We start from the raw sequence: 24,043 nt of genomic DNA on the forward strand, positions 1-24,043 counted from the left end.
AAGGGACATTTCCAAAATTTTGGAACCGGACCCTACCATGTTGAATTCTGGAACCAGAATCTACTCGGAACCTGTATTATACCACAAGTTTCGGGTACCCTGTTAGAACCTATAAATTTTTTTCTCTGGCTAAATAAAATCGAAAATGTCACATACATAATCAGTAATCACGCCAAATGGAATATCAACAAAGATTTAGATTAATCCATAACAACAAAAAAATAATATGTCACATCAATCTATCGACAAAATTAAATATCCATAATACGATTCTACACAACAAGGTGTCTATATTCTGATTCATTAAAAAAGACAGTAACTTTACTCTTTTATCTTTTTTTTTAATAAATAACTAGTTCCGGGTACCCTGAAGGTAGGAACCGGAACCAAAACCGATTTTTACTGGTTCTCCATTTTAATACCTGGATCATATTCTATTTTCAATACGAGCTACCTGGAACCTACCATATTTTCAATACGAGCTACCCGGACTCTACCCTAACGGGCAATTTTCAACCGGTTCCGGGTATACTCAGTACTCGTGCGCACCCCTAGTTCAGAGTATAAGGATTTTAAAATTGGTAACTGGTGTGGCAGCTCTGTCTATACCAACCGTAAGGGTTGCACCTTCACTTCTACACTGCACCCTTCTAGGTGCAAAAAAAAAAAAAAAAAAACAGAGAGAAAATCTCCCGTTACGTTCGAAGGCCGCTAAAAGGTCTCATTTCCGATCATAATATTAACTTATTATGCCTTAATGTGGCTTTTCATGTGTAAACAAAGCGAACAACCTTGCTGCAAATAGATCAGCTTGTCTTGGGCAGTAGCTTTTGTTATGCTCGTCATTTTCATAGCTGAAGGCGGAAGCGTGGTATGATCCTGCTATGTAAGAAGAAGAGCAAAATGCATCACATGATTCACCTTCCAATTTTTTGGATCGAAACTTCCGATATATCCAATATATACGTTAGGTTTGATAGTTGGCAGAAGATTGTCAATTTTTGAGCTATTTCTATCATAATCTCATGAATATCCTCTATAGGTACGTATATCTCTAATTAAATAAAGTAACCACTTCAATGATGCCGCGCCAGACTCTTATTAGTGACCGAAATTGGCGTGTCATGTTACCTTAATTCTAAGAGAAGAAATCGATGTAACTGATTATGTTCGCAAAAATTTATGAAGTTCTTTATTCCTAGTTGGCGTCTAATGGCCTAATCGTTTCTGATCATATTAGGTCATGCTTAAAGAACATCCTCAAGACAATATAAAAATAATAAGTCGCGTTGTTTATTATTTGTGGCCTTCGAAAAAACCTCATGAACCATGTGGTTCGCTCTGTCTTAACAAACAACAATAATATATCACAAAAAAAAAAAGAACGATAATAACAAAAAGGAAATCAACTATCATAAATTTCATACATAAAATTGTGGAAAATTGCGTTAGTTCATCACTGTAAATATGAGAACTTTTGCAATAAAAGTTGGTAGTGACATATTTTTAACACATATGTACCAAATTAAGAATTATGAAAATAAAAGTGAATACAAAAGATCCCTCCTAGACATTCTCAAGGTGATAGTTCATAAATAAATGACTTATTGGTTGTTAATTTAGGACTTCGATACCATATACCATATCTTATACTATTATTTAAGCAAAATTTTGATTTTGAAGCTACCGCCTCATTTATAAGATATATATTGAAAAATTAAGGGTGCGTTTGGATTCAGAGTTAAAGTAACTTTAATTTTGATTTTGATTTTGATTGTGGAAAATGACAAATGAGATGTGATTATAAATTTGACTTGAGAAACGTATGTTTTTGTTGTATAGTATGTTGAGTTAAAGTTAAAGTTAAAATTTTTCACTTGGGAAATGTGTATTTTTGTTGTGTAGTGTGTTGAATTAAAGTTAAAGTTAAAGTTAAAATTTGGTGTTCGGGAATCCAAACAGGTCCTAAAGATTTCCCAATTAGCTTTTTCGGTTATAAGGAAGGCTTATTGCCTATATAAGAATAGAAATAACAAAACTAAATAAGGGGCGCTGAAATTTCACTGATAAGAATCGAAACCGAGAGCTTATGGCTCCGGGTGGTGACTTGTGTTATTATACCAAATTCCCCCTGAGAGTATCCCTATTATTATTGGTTAAAATAGTATACAATCTTCTATATATATAAAGTTGTATTCACCTCATTAAATAGGTCAAAATAGTAAATATCAATATAAAATTTAAGTTCATTTTATTAAAAATTTTAAAAAGAAAGTACAAAATGTATATTTGTCTCCCACCTTATTAATAGGATTAGAATAATAAATGAAATTATCTCCTACCCTACTACCACCCTATGAAATATGATTAAAATAGTAAATAAAGTTATCTCCCATCCTACTAAATAGGGCTAGAATAGTAAATACAAAAATAAAAATTTAAACAAATTTTTATTAAAAAGTTAACAAGAAAAGAAAAATGTATATTTATCTCCCACCTTTTAAATGGGGTTGAATAGTAAATATTAAAATAAAATTTAGGTTAATTTGTATTAAAATGTTAAAAATAATAAAAAGTTAATATTTTTATTAAAATAAAGTTTACTTTAAAATTTGTTATAAACAAAACGCACTAAGTAAAATACACTAACTAAAAACTCATGTATTGCACGAGCTTAAATATCTAGTTTAAAAAAAAAAAAAAAAAAAAAAAAGATAATATAGTTCATTTAATATTACTCTTTTCTCCTCTCTGTTCATTTACATGTCAACCTCTATATTTTGCTCTCTCCACTTCAATCTCTAATTTCGACATCTCATTAAATTTCTATTTCTTTTTCAATTTTTATCTCCAATTCTTTTTATTTTTTTATTTTTTTATTTTGTACTCTTAATTTTGTTTTTCCTCTTCCAAATTCATCTCCAAATCAATTCATTCATGAGTTTATTGGAAAAGATTCGTTATAGTTGGTGCACGGTAAGCATGGGTGGAGTCTAGTATATATAATATGAAAGTAACAAATATAAATAAATATATCAATCAAATTTATATTTTTTATCGTGTAATGTTATTCTCCTTCTTGCAATTATAGCTATATTTTTGAAATTCTCAACAATTTTCAAATTTAGTGTATAAATATATCTCAAACTATATTAACGGCCTGACCTTGCATTCATAATTTTTCTGTCGGTTACATTTCGAGTAAAGTCATGCAAATGCATAATTAGAGCAACTTACAAATATAATTAGGTCCGAGTGATTACACACATGCATACATATATAGATATTTAATTACTGACACAAAATCGATGCTTATATATCTTTTCTCTTGTTAATAATATAATAAGAACGAATAATTTCGAACTATGGTTGTAGCTACCCCAACCACAATCCCTTGAGCAAATATTTCGTGAGCAATATTCAACCATTTGACTGCGTAACATCCAATTAGAATGTCTGAAATTGAAAAATTGATCCCATAATTAGTTCACAAATTCATACTTATAAACATTCTAACTGGTAATTACTCATTCAAAAGTGAATAAGTAATTCACTCAATAAATATTTTCTCTGGTTCCCTAGCATCACTGCAATTCACGTGTTGGAAATATTTTTCCCATTTTCAATTAGCTATACCTTGGGCCAAATATATACTAATTGAATCACGAATTCTGATGCAGTTTCACAAGCTGTGTTCAGGATGCAAACGAATTTTATATATCATAAAAAGCACTTGGAATCCACGAGGTAGCATCTCGTGGCAGAGGAAATCGATTTTGAAGGCGGATTCTCTTAGTAGTAAGTAATAAGTACATTTATGTTGTCTGAAAAATATGCAAATTAATTAATTTCTCAAAAATGAAAACTAAAGTCTTCAATTAAAAATATATTTATTTTCTTTTATTTAGCTAATAAAATGGGGAAAAATATACATCACACAGCACACACATATATGTATATGTGCATATAAACCCAGTGTACTGAGAGTCAAAAACCCTTCAGTCTTCGCTCTTCTCTCTCGGTTCACCATTCCAATGGCGTCTTCCCATCTCCTCTCTCCCTCCACTTTCCTCCCCAAGACCACAATCCACCGCCGTTTCTCCGAAAACCCACTTCCCAAATTCCCATCTCTACCCCTCAAGCTCTCCCTAAACCACGTAAAGCCCCTCCGGGCCGCCATCTCCCAGGCCGACGCCGCCCCTGCAGCTCAAGGAGCCTCGTTCAAGCACTGCTTCTCCAAGTCCGGTGATGGGTTCCTTTACTGCGAGGACGTCAAGGTCCAGGACGTCATGGAGGCTGTCGAGAGGCGGCCCTTCTACCTGTACAGCAAGAGGCAGATCACGAAGAATGTCGAGGCATACAAGGAGGCCTTGGTGGGGTTGGACTCTGTGATTGGGTATGCGATTAAGGCGAACAACAACCTCAAGATTCTGGAGCATTTGAGGGGGTTGGGCTGTGGGGCTGTACTGGTCAGCGGCAACGAGCTGAGACTGGCCCTCCGAGCTGGTTTTGATCCCACCAAGTAAGTGAAGATAACATCTTTGAGTTGCTCAATGCAATTTGTTCATGGATATGGTTAGCCTGCCTGATAGTATCTGTAGAAAGAGCACTCAATCGCCATTTGCTCTTCTCATTGTCTGAGCTTCCGCGTTTCATCTTTACTGATGCTGGTTAGTTGTTCATCGAGAGAAAAAGGAAAAAAAAAAAAAGAAGTAATTTTCAGCTGATTTTGGCTTCGAAGTATATGCCTCTTGTTCTTCTAAATTGATCCGTTGCGTTTGTCATCTTACTCCGAAAGGTGCATCTTTAATGGGAATGGAAAACTCTTGGAGGACTTGGTTCTGGCTGCACAAGAAGGCGTTTTTGTTAATGTCGACAGTGAATTCGACTTGGATAACATAATCAAAGCCGCTAGGATTGCTGGCAAGAAGGTTAATGTATTGCTTCGTATCAACCCCGATGTGGATCCTCAGGTATATTTTAGCTCATGCCTTTGGGGTGGGATCTTGTATCAGTTAGGTCGATGGAGTTGGTATTTCTTTTTTGTCCTGATTTATGTACCATTTTGATTATGATTCTACAGTATATTTCGTTATCTTGCAGATTCTCTGCTAGTAAGCTTCACGGCTGCGACACTTGTTTGCTCTGTGGTGCATGTTAATACAAGATTTCGATAAAAAAAATTCCATCTTAAATCATTTAATTGGTTCTTTCTCATCAGAACTGGGTCACAACGATCACCTGAGAGTTTCTATAAACTTGGAGTTGGAATAGATGTATTATATCATGTTGACTGATGGGGTTTGAATTTCTCTCTCACCTTCTCTCTCTTTCCTTTCATCAGGTCCATCCTTATGTTGCCACTGGAAACAAGAATTCCAAGTTTGGGATTAGAAATGAGAAGCTTCAATGGTTCCTTGATTCTGTGAAGGCACATCCAGATGAGTTGAAGCTTGTCGGTGCCCACTGCCATCTCGGTTCCACCATCACTAAGGTGATCCCTCAAGCTCGTAATTGTGAAGCTTCTGAGTTCCTGATTGGCTTCATTTGTACTTTGAGTTTTTGCACAACCTTTTCGGTTTCTAAGTTCTTAACTGCTTTCGTTATTATGTATATCAGGTTGATATTTTCAGGGATGCAGCTGTTCTGATGGTCAACTACATCGACATAATTCGAGACCAAGGATTTGAAGTTAACTACTTAAACATTGGTGGTGGTCTGGGAATAGATTACTATCATACTGGTGCTGTCCTTCCCACACCTAGAGATCTTATTAACACTGTGAGGATCTTAGCCCTATAATCTTCTGAATTTACAAATGCACGTGTATTTGTGCATGAAGTCATAATACCAGAGAAAGCTAGTCATGCAAGTGAGAGTAAGTCCTAAAGGTCAGCAGAAATGAGACCCAAAATTCGTACTATTGTGAGAATCTAGGGATAACTGATCCTCTTAGAGATACCTTTACCAGAGGCGCAGTTTAGATCCTTTGGAACGATGGAAAAACACTATGAGGTCCCAATTGATGCTGGAACACTTTGACTTTTTTAATTTGGGAGCACCTTATGAATTTTCTGATTTTATTTTTTTTTCCAAGAAAAAGGGAAGATGAATTTCTTGAATCTATTGTGGAATATGTCATGTACAAAAGAAAACACCTTTTTCTTGTATCACTCTTCTCAAGGAAAAAGAAAAATTGTCCGTTTGCTTCTGTTCTTGGAATCAAAATGGAAGAACAGAAAATTCTGAAAGTTAACTATCCGAAAGGAAAGATTGGAAAAAGTTATTCAATGCAACAAGGGGCCAGGTGTTGTTTGGAAGTCTTCTGTAAATTGACTAAAGCATGTTTCGATTCTGCATTTAGTGTGGTTATAAGTTGCAACTACAACTCTTGGACAGAAATTGACTGAAAATATGAAGTTATAATTTCTTTTTGGGTGGTGATGCAGGTCCGCGAGTTGGTCCTTTCACGAAATCTGAAACTCATAATAGAGCCAGGAAGATCGCTCATTGCAAATACTTGCTGCTTTGTCAATCGGGTGACTGGGGTCAAAACTAATGGTACAAAGAACTTTATCGTGATTGATGGGAGCATGGCAGAACTAATTCGTCCCAGTCTCTATGGCGCATATCAGGTGCAGTGAAACAAAGACCCTTCTTGTCAAATATGATTTCTTTCCAACGTAGATATTTAGGCCCCTCCGCGTAAGGAAGACATTTTCAATGAACCAAAAATAGAATTGCTTGCATCCGACGAAAATGAAATTCTGCATGTGAAAATGGAAAATATGAAGAGGTTCTCAGTGCCAAATGAGGAACCATTTCTATCTTTTCCTTTTTACTTTGTCAAAGAAATTTTGGTTTTCATAGCTAAAATTCTTTGCCCCTAAATTGAGTTGATACACGGATGCTGCAATTCTTGGTCAAGAAAGAACAACGAAAATAGGCACTTTCACTACTATCGTACCAACTGTGTGTTGATTTAGTTTCATGTTTCCTCTGTTGATGATTTTTCAGCACATAGAGTTGACCTCTCCTCCACCGTCTGGGGTAGAGATCTCAACCTTCGATGTGGTTGGCCCAGTCTGCGAGTCTGCAGATTTCTTAGGAAAGGACAGAGAACTTCCTACTCCAGATCAGGCAATACATCTATCCCTACTATAAAGTTCAAAGGGGGAAAAAATATAAAAGCCAAAAAAAAAAAGTATTAATTAATTAAGGTTTCTTATGATGAACCACTTTGTACAGGGAGCAGGTCTCGTAGTCCATGACGCCGGTGCATACTGCATGAGCATGGCATCTACATACAATTTGAAGATGCGTCCTCCGGAGTATTGGGTAATTCAGCATTTTGCCTTTAAGAACACTCCCCATCCCTCCCCCCCAATTTGATTGTCGTTTCTTCTGTGGGAAGTTTGAGTTCCTTATCATTTCTGCTCTTAAAAGTGGATAATATACTGTGGTTAAATAAGGAAGTTCTACCCTAAATTTACTGGAGAGAAAAGGATGGACGCGTACCCTTGATCTTTTTCTTTGCATCTTCATTTTTTATATAAGTTCATACTAGGATCGAGTAATAATTGTTATCTGAAAGCAGTGGATTTGCTTCTATTAACAAATCTGTTAACTCGTAAAATTTTGTAGCTCTTTTCTCCGTTTCAAGGGATCAGTTAATTTGAATTTTCTCCGAATATCTTTGCCAATCCAAAAACCCTTTTATCTTAACATTCAATTGATCTCTGTCAAGAGATTTGAGTTGTGAAAACTGAAGTGAAGCGAAACTTGTGCCTTGTCTGGTCAGTTGCTGACGAAACCGAACTTCTATCTCTCAGGTTGAGGAAGATGGATCCATCAAGAAGATCCGCCACGCGGAAACTTTTCAAGACCACTTACGGTTTTTCGAGGGCCTGTAATGCATTCGCAGACTCACCATCTTCCATTTGCTGCTGACTCATGATTGTTTCGGGTCTCCCTTTTATCGGGTTAGTTAGTGTCGGTCTTTATCCTTTCCAAGGAATGATCAAAATGTTGTCTCTTCGAGCGCTGAACGTTTCAAATACCCACGGAGAAGAGATGGCAGACGTATTCCTTCTTTCAAGTCAATTGTTAATTGTTTGTCTTAGAATTAAGTAATATAAGTAAGCAAACGTAATGTAAGAGGCGGAAAATAAGAGAACTCCTCTCAGGCCTACTTCTATGGTCTAAATGATTGGAGTGGAATTGTTGTATTCTAATGTCTTCAATCTTTTTGACATTTACTTTACACGGCTCAATTCGAAATCGCGTGAGTCGGGCCACTGGAAGTAGTATTCATTTGCTGGAAATGAACTTGGTTACGAGCTTTATCGTCTATTCAATGGGAATCTGAACCAGTCTCTCTCGTTAGCTTTTAACACGGAATGTTAAATTGAGTTGTGGAAGTTCAGACATCAGGAAGTGTCACTGTCCAAGGTCGTTCAACTATTCTTCTCTCGACTCATTGTGTATTGCATAGACACGGCGAGTTCCCCATCCGGAACCAAATGGTCGAGAATGAATGGCCTTTTCGCCCCGACTCCTCTTCTGGGATGGTCGCGGCCCCTTCGTTTGATACCACTGATCGAATATGCGACTGGAATGTGTCACTTTGGTTCATCAATCGTGGGGGGAAAGAAAAATGGTATTCTAGAGGGATTCGTGGGTTTTCAGCAAACAAATCATAGTCGATGGTTAGTAAGAAGGACAGGGTAAACAAAAAACAACGGCCCGATTTCGTTGCTTTGTAGGTTCAATGTATTTTCCACACTGGTAAAGTAATCAAGACGTTGAAGTAATGACTACGTGGCCTTTAGATTGCCGCCAAGTGTACGGTGGAGCATTTTGCATGCCAGTTTTGACTTAAATATGATAATTTTTCGGACTTCAAATATCTTATCGGTTTATTAGCAACAATAAAACAAGCTCGGGGATCGGATTGTTCGATCCATAAGACATAGCTTGAGGTGTTGTATATGTCACCTCAACCATTTAATGAGGTCGAGCTCATTGTCCGGTCATGCAGTCTCTAGAGCTAATGGTTCGACGATTCCGGTGTTGCGATGATAGACGTTCATAGTACTTTAGCCATTTTGCCTAAAGCCTACCTTCCTTCCCAACCCTATCCATCGGCTGCAAGGCAGTAACGACTGAGAGCATGATCTTCCAATTCCAGCTAATCCTAAAACTTCAACATCATCATCTGAATAACAGAAAATAAATAATAATAATAATAATAATAATAATAATAAAATCCAAAAAAAGAAAAGAGAAAATGGAAAAGAGAAAAATGGGTAGCCCCCACTACCAACCTAATTGCTGGGGGGGTAATTATGGAAAAGCAAATACGAACCTACTACTTCATGACCACGACAGTCCATGGAGAGAAACTCATATCATATGAACCTATTTTGTTACTTGATAGATAAAGCAACAATTAGTTTGCAATAAATATGAAAAACCATTGTAATCAATCACGCGATCAATTGCTTTCTCATTACGACATTACGAGGTAGGACAGGAGCATTTACGATTTCCTCCCGTCCAGAGGTCGTGACACCAAAACGACGGGAGATTTTTGTAGCAGGCACGTAAAATCTTGCATTCACGTTATTTTTTTCCTTAATATAATATAATAAAATATAATAATTTATATAAAATCACCCCAGAATTTTATTATTCTCGCTTTGGCGGCAAATCCGCGTCAACCGCGCCTTCGGATTATTCCCCTATGTTTCTCTCTCTATCCTCCTCCTATCCATTTTCCCTCCTTTTTCTTTTCTTTTTCCATTTTCTTTTCCTTTTCTCCCCTTTTTCTTTTCCTTTCCCTCTTAATTTCCAGATTTTTATTTAACAAAAATTAATTTCCGATTTAAAGCCCTGAGAGCGGTTTTTCAGCTCTCTCTCTCTCCGTGCACTGTTAGCTTCGCTTTCCCACATTTCACCGTTCTTCCTCCTCACGAACCCCCCCTCCCCAGTACCCCCGAGGAAACCCCGACTTTCTCCGGTTTCCGGCGGAGAAAGGGCCGTCGCTCCCGGCTCCTTCCCGCATTGATCGAAGATTTCGCGGTTTCTCTGCCGATCGGTGGGTCTTCGCCTTTTACCCCTGCATGTTGAATTCCCTGCTTTCCCGTGAATCTGCTGAACTTTTCTTCTGTCAATGTCCATTTCCTCACTGGGATATACGCCTGCTCGCTTCACTGCTTGCCTGTTTTCTCCTGTTCATGCAGTCCCATTTCTGTAATCTCTGCTTAGTTCTGTATCGCTGGTTGTTTCCTAGGCCTACCTGGGTTAGAATTTATTAGATTAGATATTTTCGGATGATTTTGCATGGAAAATAAGATGATTGGGGGGTGACCCTTTGGCTTTGACGACATGAAAACCTCTTGGGATTTTGCCTCCTTAATCGAATTCTTCATGGGGTAGCATTATGCGCTTTGTCCCTCTTCTGGACCTGCGCAGCGTAATATTCATGTGTTTCTTTTGGGTTATGAAGAACTTATGATTGCACTAGCTTGAACAGTCGATTACCGAATTAGCATTTGCCATCGCAACATGTGCTTCTCCTTTGTCTCAAGCTCTAGATGTGTATCAGTCCTTGTAATGATGTACTACTATTAATCTCAGTTGCACTTGCAGCTGCTGCCCCACTTCTGCAGAAGTCGGCTGTGCGGTTCTTCTCTCGAGTCACCATTTCTGATACGTTTGCAAGCTTTAAGTTTTCTCATGGCGAGTGACTCTTCAGTGAGCCTTCCTAATGGAAATAGCAATGGAAACACTGAGCCTGATCGGTGGAGGACTTACCAGGTCGTTGTTGCAGCTACTCGAGAGATGGGTATTGGCAAGGATGGGAAACTCCCTTGGAAGTTGCCTTCTGACATGAAATTCTTCAAGGAACTCACTATGGGGACCTCAGAACCTGGGAAAAAGAATGCAGTTATAATGGGCAGAAAAACATGGGAAAGTATCCCTTCTGAATATCGACCTCTCGCTGGCCGACTCAACGTTGTTCTGACTCGCTCTGGGAGTTTTGATATTGCAACTGCAGAGAATGTTCTGATATGTGGAAGCATGTCCTCTGCTGTGGAACTGTTGGCTTCATCTCCTTACTGTTTGTCAATCGAGAAAGTCTTTGTCATTGGAGGTGGTGAGATCTATAGGTATGTGTGTGCTCATACCTATGTTGAGGAGTTCTTTTGTTGTCTTCTAACAGATAATCTGTTGTTATTTTTCTCACACACAGAGAAGCTCTCAATGCCCCCCAATGTGATACTATTCATATAACAGAAATCGATGCAAGCATTGAGTGTGACACTTTTATCCCGATGGTAGACACATCTGTCTTTCAGCCCTGGTATTCGTCCTTCCCGGTGGTGGAAAATAATACCCGATTTGCCTTCACTACTTATGTTCGTGTGAGGAGTTCTTGTGCTGAATCTGAGAATGGTGATTCCGTTTCCAATGGCAAACTGGATTCTTCTAAGCTCGAGATAAAGAAATTCAATTTCCTGCCAAAGATGATATTTGATAGACACGAGGAGTACATGTATCTGAAATTGGTTGAGGATATCCTCTTGAACGGCACTCTGAAGGATGACAGGACTGGAACGGGTACCCTATCAAAATTTGGTTGTCAGGTTTGTGAGATTAATTAAGGAGATAATCTTGTCTTGCTTCCAAAAATTGTACTTTAACATAACTTCTACCGAGTCCTTTTGTGTTTCTGTTTGTAGATGCGATTCAATTTGCGTAGAACATTTCCTCTCCTGACAACTAAGGTCTGTGGAATCTTTTATATCTTATATCTCTTTTCTTTCTGCAACTGAATTTGCTGAATTTTCATTTTTGTATTGATCCTGATATATTAAAGCAGTGATTGAATTTCCAAATCCTTATTGAGTCTTTTAATTGGTATGTACTGTTTACAATCTGATCTATAGAAAGTGTTCTGGCGTGGTGTCGTTGAAGAGCTTCTGTGGTTCATCAGTGGTTCAACAAACACTAAGGTATTTCAAATCTTTCCCCAATCATTTGTCAAAAGCTCGTTCTTGTACTTGCTATTTCGTTGGAAGAGTGCTTCTGGTCAGTCTGAATGCAAATGAAAGGCCTCTTACATGCAATAGTCATTCACTGCAGTACTGAATTAAGATTCCTTGTGTGATCCATTGCAAAATTCCATTTTCAGAAAAGATGTTCTTTTTAGCAGATTCTTCAGGAAAAGGGAATTCATATATGGGATGGGAATGCATCCCGAGAATACCTTGACAGGTGCTTATCTCCTTCTCTTCTGCAAACTCAAATTCTTTGTTTCATGGTTGTTCCTTTCTGGCAGTTCATATGATGTCTGTTCTTCCGTGTAGTATTGGTTTGAAAGAAAGAGAAGAAGGTGACTTGGGTCCCGTATATGGTTTCCAGTGGAGACACTTTGGTGCTCGGTTAGTGATTGATTTCTTGTTATTCATCTCGAGCACATACTTGTTGAGTTTTCTCATGTTCGTGTTTATGTATGTTCCATTTCACAGGTACACAAACATGCATGCTGACTACACTGGCAAAGGATTTGATCAATTGTTGGATGTTATCAATAAGATTAAGAATAACCCCGATGACCGCCGAATTATCCTATCAGCTTGGAATCCTTCCGATCTGAAATTGATGGCACTCCCACCTTGTCATGTGTTTGCACAGGTTAACGTAGTACTTCAAAGATTTGAAATGTACTGGAAAAAGTTGGACCCAGGAGCAGTTTGAACGATTCCTAGTTTCCATTTCCTTTCAAAATTTATATTTATAAATCTGGTTTGACCTACCAAACCCCGTTTGGACCCATAAATCTATTGGTCAACTTGTTTATTTTCAAATTTGTACATCTCCTTGGCTTTCTGTTCTTACTATTTACTATCTCTTGCAGTTCTATGTTGCAAATGGAGAGTTGTCTTGTCAAATGTATCAGCGCTCAGCTGACATGGGCTTGGGAGTGCCATTCAATATTGCTTCTTATGCTCTCCTGACTCGCATGATTGCACAAATTTGTGGTATGTTGTGGATGCTTTACAAAGCTTTTTGGCATGTAGGTTTTCTAAATTGATTTTTCTAATGCATATACTTTCATCTGCGTGAAAGTACATGCATTAATTGACACCATTGTAAGGTCCTGTTCTGACAGTTGTTCACGTGGTGATGCTTCTCTTCAGATCTTTCTGCTGGTGATTTCGTCCATGTTATAGGGGACACGCATGTTTACCGTACTCACATTAGACCTCTTCAGGAGCAGCTTCAGAAAGCTCCGAGACCTTTTCCCGTTAGTGTTTCTAACCATATGATTGAATCATTCTGTTATTCCAGTTATGATACATGCTAATCCCTTATGATCTATATAGATACTAAAGATCAACCCTGACAAGAAGGATATCGACTCTTTTGTGGCGTCTGATTTCAAACTCTTGGGATACGATCCTCACGAGAAAATCGATATGAAAATGGCAGTATAGCATTAAAGGTCTCCTTAAGTGGGTCTTGGGATTCCCTCCCTTCTATGGGGCGCTTTTTGCTCTTACTATGAGGTCTGTAAAAGGTTCCCTTTCTCTCGATCATTATCTGAACTGAAGTCAAACTTAAATGAAGAGGTCACTTGGAGGAAATATTTACCATTGCAATAAATTGGAAGAAACATAGGGTTATTGCATAGCGTCGAAATTGATATTTGTTTATACCACTTATCAATTAATGAATTGCAAGCTATAATTAGCTATGAACTGAAGCTGTCTTTGTTTTTCTGTTTTTTTCCAGGCTATATGGAGGTTATGCCGATGATTCTAGTTGGTCATATATTCGTAATTTTTGTCATTCATTTAGGAAGCGATGAGAATCCTTTAGTCCCACAAACAATTGAGTGGTTCTAAGGTGATTTAGGATTTTATATAAACATAATACTGCTTGCTTGATGATGCATGGAGCTTCATGTTCGTTGTGATTGCCTCTGATAATCTGGTATGCTTTTGGAAGTACTGGAGTTCGGGGCATCGGGATTTCCTCTTGAGATCCTAAACTCGAGTTAGTGTATCTTGTTTTTCTTCTGGAGACAGATTTGAGGATTTTACTAGTTTGATTGAATTAGTTGCAATCTTCTTTTGAGATTCTAATGTTATGTTGGATCTGAAGGATTTTTTTGGCAACATTTTTGGTACATCATCACGAATAGCATATCTTCAGAAAATCTCAAATGGCTTCTGTCCTGAGCTTTCATTCTTCTCCAAGACCCCCTGGACTCTCGCCTCTTGTGCTGTGCATCCTCCTTCACGAGCCTTAGAATCTTCGTTTGCCTGCTTTTCTTCGATAAACTCGATCAACCCCTTCAGCGCCGGGTCTGGGTCCTCATGCCTCATCAGCTGCTCACCAACCTCAGCTGGAGTCACCCTTGTCTTCAGGATCAGGGCCTCGACCTCTGTGAAGAGCGGATGGCATGTGATCCCGAGGTAGTTCGAGGCCAGAGTTCTGAACCCTTCAGGTGTGCAGTATGACATATGGATGTGGACGTCCATTCGTCCTGGGCGTAGCAGCGCCGGGTCAAGCTTGTCTATGTGGTTGGTCGTGAACACGATGATCCGTTCATCGCCACAGGTTGACCATAGCCCGTCTACGAAGTTGAGCAGCCCGGACAAAGTCACCTGAAAATCGTAGGATCAAGAAATGAGAAATAAAATTGTCGAAGCTCCTAGCGTTAAAAATGAGGTGCTCCAAACAAGTTTTTGGATTCATTTTTCGATATTACTGTGAAGTGCACATAATCGATCTGATAGCACTTATGAAGATAAGGATACTAGAGTACAGAAAACATTACCCCCCTATCTTCTCTAATCAACCGACCACGATGATTAAAGACTCTGGTCGTGGGTTGCCCGTGCCTATCGGGCAGCTTGATGGAGCAGTCAATATCCTCGACCACGAGTATCGATCTGTTTGAGGTTCTGATGAGAGCCTTCCTGAGAGCAGAGTTGCTCCTTACTTCGCTGAGCTCCAGGTCATATATGTCAAAGTTGAGGTAATTGGCCATTGCGGCGACCAGGCTCGACTTCCCGGTTCCAGGTGGCCCATACAGCAGGTACCCTCTCTTCCAGGCCTTCCCGACCTTCCGGTACAACTCCTTCCTCTTCACAAACTTCTCGAGGTCCTCGATAATGGCTTTCTTAGCCTCCAAGTCAATAGCCAGCGTCTCGAAGGTGGCTGGATGGTCAAGGTTCACCGACTGCCAAGGGTTGCCTCTGCCGACGTGCCGCCCGTCGGCCCGTAGAGTGAAGAGCTTCAAGGTCTTCTTCTCCTCTGTCAGCTCCCTTGACCTCTCCATAACGAAGGGCAGGTATGTCGTCAGCACCATCTCCTTGTGCTTCTTGTCGAAGCTCAGCTCATGGCGTCGTAGCTCCGACACATAAATCGGGTTATACGGGTCCCACCCCCCAATGTGCCTTCAAAATCGTTGACAATGTTATATCATTATTTATTCAGTTCTCACCCGTTAGGACTTCACATTCTTATAGGCCACAAGCTTTCAGATCATGTAAGAGCGTTGATAGTTAGAAAAGGGGTTAATATCCCAAAAGGAGAAAAAAAAAAAGAAACTTTACCAATTTTAACAATTTTAACACCAATTTTTTTAAAAAATTTAAAATAAATAAATTTTCAATTTGATAACAATTCTAGTACGACGTCAAATTTTTCGTTAATTTGGATAGAATCGAGCCCACAGTTAGTGCCGACAACCCCAATCATGGATGAGGACACCGACGACCCCAATCGAAAGTAATGGTCGGGGTTGTGACTCTACCTGCCGGAATGAAGAGAATCTCTAATTTGAGGTTTCTCCTGATTCCTCGATAGAAATCGTAAGCGCTCTCTGTGACCTCGATTCCGTTCAAATTAAGGAAAATTTTGACACCACGTTAACATTGTTATCAGATCGAATGTTTGTGCATTTTTAAGTCATAGAAAACAAAAGGTTTGTGATAGAATCCTTAGAAAAATTTGAGAACATATACCTGGGCTTGATCGACTTCGTCACGAGCCTCCACTTGAGCTTGACCCCATTGAACGAATCGACGAGCTCGGAGTTCCTCTCCATCACTAAGGAGATCTTCGTCTCCTTCTTCGGCAAGGAGACCCGGTACCTCCTGGTGCCGGTAGAGACAGTGGGCTCGAGGTAGAGTTCTGCCGCCCTGAAGAGCTCGTTCGGGTTCATGCCATCGAAGTCCTCGATCACAATCGTGAACTGGCTCGAGAGCGAGCCAAGAAGCTGTTGGAGCTTGGAGTAGAGGTAGCTTCGAAGCTCCGGGGGCATGTACACTTTGATCGCTGACCGGACTATCATGGCGGCGGCGGCGGCTGTGGCGGCGGCCGAGTACACCGCCTTGGTGGAGGGCATTTGGAATGGGAGGCTGCTGCTGCTGCTGCTGCTCCTGAACATGCTCGCTTTCTGCGTTACTTTTGAATCCACACTAGCATAAGGAGACTGTCTCTGTGTGTGTGTGTGTGTGTGTGTTTAAAATGAAGTATTTGGTCAGATTCATTAGAGGCTTTTTCCTGGCATTTTCCTGGGAAGATTTCTTCCGATCAATGCCTTGGTTGACTTGTTGACCTCTTTTCCCTTTAAAATAATTTGTTTATTTATATATTCCACCTACTTTTTTAATTTTTTTTATACCCATCTCTTTAATATATTACGGGATAAGCTGCACCCGCTACAGGCGGGCTAATTATCGGCAGTGCTGAGTAATAGTACGTATCTCCAGGAATGATGCACATGTCGGAATTACATTTGGTGAAAAAGGATTATGTAGCAAAATATAAATCAACTTTATGGACCAACAACATAATCATTGTAATTATTTTTTACTAAATTAGTTTTCAAAGTGGGACTTTGCAAGAGAGTTGATCCGATGCAAACAAACTATTTTATTATTTTCAATCCAATATGGTATATGATATTATGAGCCGAACTGCAGGTAAAACAGTATATGCCCAGAATTTTTTTCTTCTCGGAAAATAGTTAAGCATAAAATAATCCTTTTAAATTTTCCTAGTGCAGGTGGGACCACTTGACTTTGAGACTTCCACTCATGGAACAACAAATTAATAAAATAAGGGCAAGAAGAAAGGAGATAAGCGCTCTGACAAACCCTCGCCTAAAAATTAAATATTTTTTAACGAAATTAAATTTAATTTAATTTACTTTGAGAAAATGAAAATAAAAGTATTTGAAAAAAGTATGTGTAAAAATTTTAAAAAGAAAATAAAAAAGTAATGATTGTGTTATTGAATTGAAAAAATATTAAAATTGTGAAAAAACATTAAATAATTGAGAGAATTTAATATTAAAAAATTAATTTATATAATGAATAAGAAAAAGAATAAGAGAGAATTTGAAGAAAAAATATATAAGTAATAATTATGTTGTTGAATTTTAAAAAAAATTAAGTTAATTAAAAATTATTATTATAAACAAACAAACCAATCGTGTCATATTATATAGCTTTTTATTTCCTTGTGTTAGATCGATGATCATCTTCTTTAACTCGAAAAAGAAAAGGCAAGGGCAGTTTAAATTTCCTAGCATCTTTTTTTTTTTCCCCCTAACAAGTGACAGCGAGCATGATTATGTGTGAAATATTACTATTCACTCTTTGGACCGAAATCTGGAACAGATTAAAGTAAGTATACGAGCTAGAATGTAAGGCGTTCATGCTATCTCTACGATAGCGAGTCGAGATGTTTCCCTCCCGAACACAACTTCGAGACTGGAACAAGTACCCCAATGCATTCGGCTTCCTTCAGATATAAACCATTTCGGTCCTAAGGTCCTACCTGGGAAGACATGTCTTCCATGGATATTCCATATGCACAAGCTATGCCGAAGTATTTCCATGTGATTGTTTTCAGACTTCAGAACATGTTCCTGTTTAATGCAGAGCCAGAATTAAGAGTTAAGAATGAATCGGGACAGCTGAAGAAGGAACGTGCATTCTCCCTTCTCCCCCCCCCCCCCCCCCCCCCCCCCCCCCCTCAGGTTGTTGATCCAAACGATTCATCTCTTGCATTATTCGTCACATATGAATACGAGATAACTTCCTTTGTTGTGTTATGGCATCATAGCAGAAACAACTGCGCTGAGCCACTGGGGACTGGTGGTGAGCATTTGAAGTATTAGGTGTGGTACTAACTGAAAGCTCAATCACGGTCACAATCCGAGTCTTCCACATTTGTTGGACGCACGGCTTGTAACGTCGAACCTATGTGGCCAGCTCGACTTATTAGTCATTGAACTGCCACGATTAACTGCATGTGTAGGAAGCTAATCAGTTCTCCAAATTAAGCACCTGTAGGCTCTCTAAGGACCGCCATTGACACCGAAGTCTTTCAGTGTTCTTGTATATAATGGAACATAGTTGGTTTGGAGTAGCAATAGTTCTTATTCCGTAATGCTTCTTCATGGTTGCTACGAAAATAACAATGATTATTCAACCACCAAACGTGAAAAGTTTCTACACCTAACAAGAAAATTGCCATCAGTTAACATTTTGCTATCAACTCTGCCCCCTCTCTTATGTCAAAGAATCTATGTCGCGAATGGATTTATATATATCGTGCAAGGAGTGACCTCGATTATCTTCCTCATCTCTTTGATGGCTTCCCTGATCACCGCTGCCTTCTCATAGTCATCACCACCATCAGAATCAAACCCCAGAATATCTGGAGAGTGACTGATCCTCTCGTCTTCCTCACTCAGGATGACTATGAACGCCGGGTCTCTCATCACGTAACCTGACTCCAGCAGCTCCATGTCGGCAGGTACCATGTCTTGGTGCGAAAGTCCAGCAGGTGTCCCTTTCGGCATTTCTTCAAACACGTTGTTACGCAGAGCTTCCCATTGCTTGCCCTGCTAGTGACCACCACTTTGCGGAGCATCTGGTGCTCTGCGAAGAGCTGTCCCGACATGTTACGGATGACTGTAGTGGCTTCCATGCAGCCTACGACACATGGAACTAACAAATCCACGTCATCTCTTTGCGAGGACAATCCAGGACTTCTGTACATCCCTGATGAACACATTAAAGCACATACATCACATCAATAACCTATGGCATCACCAGGGCCGGAAACGAAATCCTGAGGCAGAGTTATATGATCCGGACCATCTGCTGATAAACAGAATAGCAGAGGGTCCGGTTAATGGCTTTGACACAATTCTCACATATTGATGGCTCGTGATTTAATTCAAATTAAAGATTGTAGGAGACTTTATGGTAGTTTAATAGTGAGGAAAAGCACGCACCTGCTGGCCATGAATACTTATCATCCCCTGACCTTTTCTGCATGGCAGCAGCACCAGGATGATGCAGCTACGAAACACCAGCCCGCTGTATGCTAACTCGGCCTTCTACTTGAGCACATAATCGGATATATCGGGAAACTTTGCATCCAATACGTCTAGAGTTTGAAGCTCTTGAAATGGCTCCAGCAGTTTAAGTAGAACCACTGCACTGGTGCCAGGAGAAGAACTGGACTCGGATTCCGGTTCCGCCTCCAGTTTTAGCTTCTAGAAATACATGTATAACTTGGTGTTGCCACTGCACTGGACTACCCATCTCCCGAATGTTTTGGTATCATCCCTCTTAAGTGTGTGGACAAATGCATACCATCCTAGATCTCACATTATCATCACGGTTTTGAGGAATGCCGAACGGGACTGAGGACGTGAGGGGAAGGAATGAGCAAACCGAAGCGCTTTGAGACTGCGATCAGTCTAGTCAGCAACTTGGCGTCCCAGAGTACATTGAAGACTAGGAGCACAAGCTTATCCGTCAACTTTCCAAGATACTGGTCCTCTGCATCCGCCATAGTTAGTGAGTGTAGGCAGTAGGGACAGCAAATTAGATGTTCAATCTGAATGAATGAGATTTCTCAAAATGATGTTGTAGATCATGAGGACGTCGGCTTCTGAGTTTTTAATGTTGGGCTTCCCTCCAATTTGGAGGAAGTTTGGCTCAAATTGTATTGGGCTTTTATCGGGCTTTAATAAGCCCAAGAACCCATTTGTTAGGATTAAGAGGCGGCATATATATATATATATATATATATATATATATATATATATATATCAGAGCGGTAGCAGAAGGTAGCAGAAGCAGCAGCCGCAGCAGCAGAACAGCAAAGAGGAACAGAGGAGCAGAGCCGAATTCGGATCAACAGGGGCAGCGCGCAGCTGGAGATCAAACCTCGATCGGGACATCAAACGAACTCCGATTGGGACGAAATTTCGACAGCAGCTTCACAACACGTGGGGCTAAGTTCTGAACGGTCAGAATTTCTATTCGAGCTCTGTAGGTGCTGTTTCAGCTGATTTTGTGAACCACCCGGTGTGGGTGACGAATTTAGTGTTTGAGTGATCCAAGAGAGTGTATCTCTTGAGTTTGGTGATCCAAGGGTTTACCCTTGATGAAAGAAATTGTATAACCTTCATTCATAGTGTATCGTTGATTCGGAATTGGTCCCGTGGTTTTTCCCCACATTGGGGTTTTCCACGTAAAATTCTTGGTGTTCTTTTGCTTTACTGTTTGTTGATTGATTTGATTAGTTCCTATCTCGATTACACTAGTAGGGGAGGAAGATTAATCGCTGCGTTATTGTTTGGTTGAGTGCATCCCTTCCCAACAAGTGGTATCAGAGCCTCGGGTTAGAGAAGCTTGAGTTTTTTCGGTGTTTTCGAGATGGAGGAGTCTACAGGATCTATGTTCAAGTTGAATGCAACCAACTACTCTATATGGAAGTCTCGGATGGAGGATCTTCTATTTTGCAAGGATTTGTACGATCCCATTGAAGGGGATTCCGCGAAACCCAAAGATAAGGATGACAAGGCTTGGGAACGCACAAATCGGAAGGCTATTGGTTTGATTCGGCAGTGGATAGACAATAGTATTTATCATCATGTTGCTCAGGAGACAAATGCAAAAGCTTTGTGGGATAAATTGACAAATCTCTATGCGAGGAAGACACCGCAAAATAAGGCATTCCTCGTGAAGAAGCTGGTTCATCTTCGTTACCAGGATGGAGGTGATATGGCTGTGCACATGAGTAATTTCCAGGATATTATTAACCAGTTGACGAACCTGGAGATAATATTACCCGATGAGTTGCAGGCTTGTCTACTTTTAGGGACTCTACCGGATAATTGGGACACACTTGTGGTTGCATTAAGCAATTCTGCGCCAAACGGGAAGCTATCTCTGGCTACGGTGACAGACAGTTTATTTAATGAGGAGACTAGAAGGAAAGGCTCGGGGATTTCCATTAAGTCTGAAGCTTTGGTTACTGAACAACGGGGGAGAAGTCAAAGCAGAAATTTCTCTTCCAAGCATAGTAACTCACGTGGCAAATCGAGGGGTAGATCAAAGTCGAAGACGAGGAAAGTGGTCACTTGTTATCACTGTGGAAAAGAGGGACATTACAAAAGGGAGTGTAGAGCTCTGAAGAAAAATCAGAATGGCAACGGTGAGAGCAAGAAGGAAGAAGGCACTACAGTAGTGGCATCTGATGGAGAGACCTACATCATTTGTGATGAAGCCTATGTGAATTTCACATGTCAGGACTCTACCTGGGTTGCAGATACAGGTGCCTCATTTCATGTCACTCTTCATCGGGATTTCTTCTCATCTTACACTACCGGGGACTATGGTTATGTGAGAATGGGGAATGGACAGTCATGCAAGATTGTCGGTACTGGTGATGTCTATCTAGAGACCGAGCTTGGCTGCAAGTTGCTTCTGAAAAAGGTGAGGCATGTTCCAGAAATTCGCCTTAACCTAATCTCGACGGGTCAGCTTGATGATGAAGGCTACAGTAACGAATTTAGCAATGGGAGATGGAAGCTCTCCGAGGGTTCGTTGATTGTGGCATGGGGTCAGAAGACCGACACTCTTTACAGGTTGCGTGCCAGACACAACTCCGGTCAAATTAATGTTGCTGAGGATTATCCTATCGAGCTATGGCACAGGAGACTTGGGCATATCAGCGAGAAAGGTATTCAAATTCTTGTTAGAAAGCAGTCTTTGCCCGTTAAAGGTATGCACTTGAGCACTTGTGATCACTGTTTAGCTGGTAAGCAAATGAGAGTTTCTTTTGTTAGAAGTCGTCCTTCTAGATGCGATCATATACTTGATCTTGTGCATACTGATGTTTGTTTCATGTCGGATAGATCTCTTGGTGGTGCTCTCTATTTTGTGACCTTTATAGATGATCACACCAGGAAGGTTTGGGCTTACCCTATGAGAACTAAAGATCAGGTCACTGAGATTTTCAAGAACTTCCATGTAGCAGTGGAAAGAGAAACGGGCATGAAGCTGAAATGTGTCAGAGCTGATAATGGTGGTGAGTATAGAGGTCCTTTCGAGAACTATTGCAGGACTCACGGTATCAAACTTGAGAAGACGGTACCGAAGACACCATAGCAGAACGGGCTTGCAGAGAGGATGAATCGCACAATTGTTGAGAGAGTTCGTTGTATGCTTTCTCAGGCGAAACTGTCTAAGTCTTTCTGGGGCGAGGCAATGAGGTCAGCGGTTGATCTTATTAATCTTGCACCGTCAGTTGCACTTGATAGAGATGTACCCCAGCAGGTGTGGACCGGCAAGAAAGTATCATACAAGCATCTCAGAGTCTTCGGGTGCAGGGCATCTGTTCACATTCCTCGAGATGAAAGATCAAAACTTGATGCCAAGGCAAAACAGTGCATCTTCTTGGGTTATGCACATGAAGAGTTCGGGTACAGGTTTTGGGACCCTGATAGCAAGAAGATCATCAGGAGCAGGGATGTTGTCTTCTTTGAGGACCAGACAATCGAGGATTTGCAAAAGTTAGAGAATGCCAGAGTAGGCAATCCTCACGAGATCTCTATTCCTGTACCGGTTGATGTAGAACATCTAGTGGAAGAGGTACCTGGTGAGTATGAAGAAACCACGACTGGGGGTGAGATTCCTCAGGTAGATGATGATGTGACTACGGATGATACAGGCTCGCAGTTACAGTTAGAGCCTGCAGATCTACCTAGACAATCTGATAGAATAAGACGACCATCTACAAGATATCCGCCTCATGAGTATGTGCTACTGACTGACGGGGGAGAACCTGAGTGCTATGGTGAAGCTGTGGCACATGAGCACAAGGAGCACTGGTTGAAGGCGATGAATGAAGAGATGAACTCCTTGTCTGAAAATCACACCTATGACCTAGTCAAGCTACCGCAAGGTAAGAGAGCATTGAAGAACAAATGGGTCTACAGGTTGAAGACAGAGAACTCACGACCTCGATACAAAGCTCGACTGATAGTGAAAGGTTTCAACCAGAAGAAAGGAGTTGACTTCGAGGAGATCTTCTCGCCTGTTGTCAAGATGTCATCGATCCGAGTTGTTCTCGCACTGGCAGCTAGTTTGAATTTGGAGATCGAGCAGCTCGATGTAAAAACAGTTTTCCTGCATGGTGACTTGGAGGAAGAAATATATATGGAGCAGCCTGAAAGATTCCGAGTTAAAGGTAAGGAGCATTTGGTGTGCAGGCTGAGGAAGAGCTTGTATGGGCTTAAGCAAGCACTTCGGCAGTGGTATAAAAAGTTTGACTCTTTCATGTTGAGCCATGGTTACACACGGACAACTTCAGATCATTGTGTGTTCGTGAAACAATTCTCGGATGGTGATTTTATCATTTTACTGTTATATGTGGATGATATGTTGCTTGTCGGTCATGATATGAGCAAGATTGCAGAGTTGAAGAAGGAGCTCAACAAGTCCTTTGCCATGAAAGATTTGGGACCGGCAAAGCAGATCCTTGGAATGCATATTTCTCGTGACAGATCAAGTGGAAAAATTTGGCTTTCTCAAGAGAAGTACATCGAGAAGATTTTGGATCGGTTCAACATGGGTAATGCTAAACCAGTTTCATCACCACTTGCTTCTCATTTCAAACTTAGCTCGAAGCAATGTCCTACAAG

General features: G+C 40.2%; 3 protein-coding genes across 4 annotated transcripts; 2 read left to right on the forward strand and 1 right to left on the reverse strand.

Moving 5' to 3' along the window:
• Positions 1-3,975: 3,975 nt before the first annotated feature.
• LOC116205568 (diaminopimelate decarboxylase 1, chloroplastic-like) lies at positions 3,976-8,263 on the forward strand. Its single transcript, XM_031538198.1, has 8 exons — positions 3,976-4,522; positions 4,799-4,973; positions 5,345-5,494; positions 5,620-5,781; positions 6,450-6,635; positions 7,018-7,140; positions 7,249-7,338; positions 7,833-8,263. The coding sequence occupies exons 1-8, from the start codon at positions 4,035-4,037 to the stop codon at positions 7,911-7,913; spliced, it is 1,455 nt and encodes a 484-aa protein (XP_031394058.1). The 5' UTR covers positions 3,976-4,034; the 3' UTR covers positions 7,914-8,263.
• Positions 8,264-9,886: 1,623 nt separating this feature from the next.
• LOC116204554 (bifunctional dihydrofolate reductase-thymidylate synthase-like) lies at positions 9,887-14,156 on the forward strand. Of its 2 annotated transcripts, none has more exons than XM_031536701.1 (12): positions 9,887-10,099; positions 10,642-11,174; positions 11,258-11,651; positions 11,748-11,792; positions 11,955-12,020; positions 12,221-12,282; positions 12,375-12,449; positions 12,537-12,702; positions 12,926-13,049; positions 13,209-13,315; positions 13,395-13,577; positions 13,804-14,156. In XM_031536701.1, exons 2-11 carry the CDS (start codon positions 10,741-10,743, stop codon positions 13,503-13,505), a joined length of 1,584 nt encoding a protein of 527 aa, XP_031392561.1. In that variant the 5' UTR covers positions 9,887-10,099; positions 10,642-10,740; the 3' UTR covers positions 13,506-13,577; positions 13,804-14,156. The 2 variants fall into 2 exon arrangements, with proteins under 2 accessions (XP_031392561.1, XP_031392560.1); XM_031536700.1 differs by having other exon boundaries at positions 9,890-10,099; positions 10,654-11,174.
• Positions 14,143-16,620, reverse strand: LOC116204555 (AAA-ATPase At3g50940-like). Its single transcript, XM_031536702.1, has 3 exons — positions 16,047-16,620; positions 14,855-15,476; positions 14,143-14,681 (listed from the first exon to the last, which is right to left on the reverse strand). Exons 1-3 carry the CDS (start codon positions 16,469-16,471, stop codon positions 14,223-14,225), a joined length of 1,506 nt encoding a protein of 501 aa, XP_031392562.1. The 5' UTR covers positions 16,472-16,620; the 3' UTR covers positions 14,143-14,222.
• Positions 16,621-24,043: the final 7,423 nt, after the last annotated feature.

The sequence above is a fragment of the Punica granatum genome, chromosome 4 (assembly GCF_007655135.1).
Source record: "Punica granatum isolate Tunisia-2019 chromosome 4, ASM765513v2, whole genome shotgun sequence".
Taxonomy (NCBI): Eukaryota; Viridiplantae; Streptophyta; class Magnoliopsida; order Myrtales; family Lythraceae; genus Punica; species Punica granatum.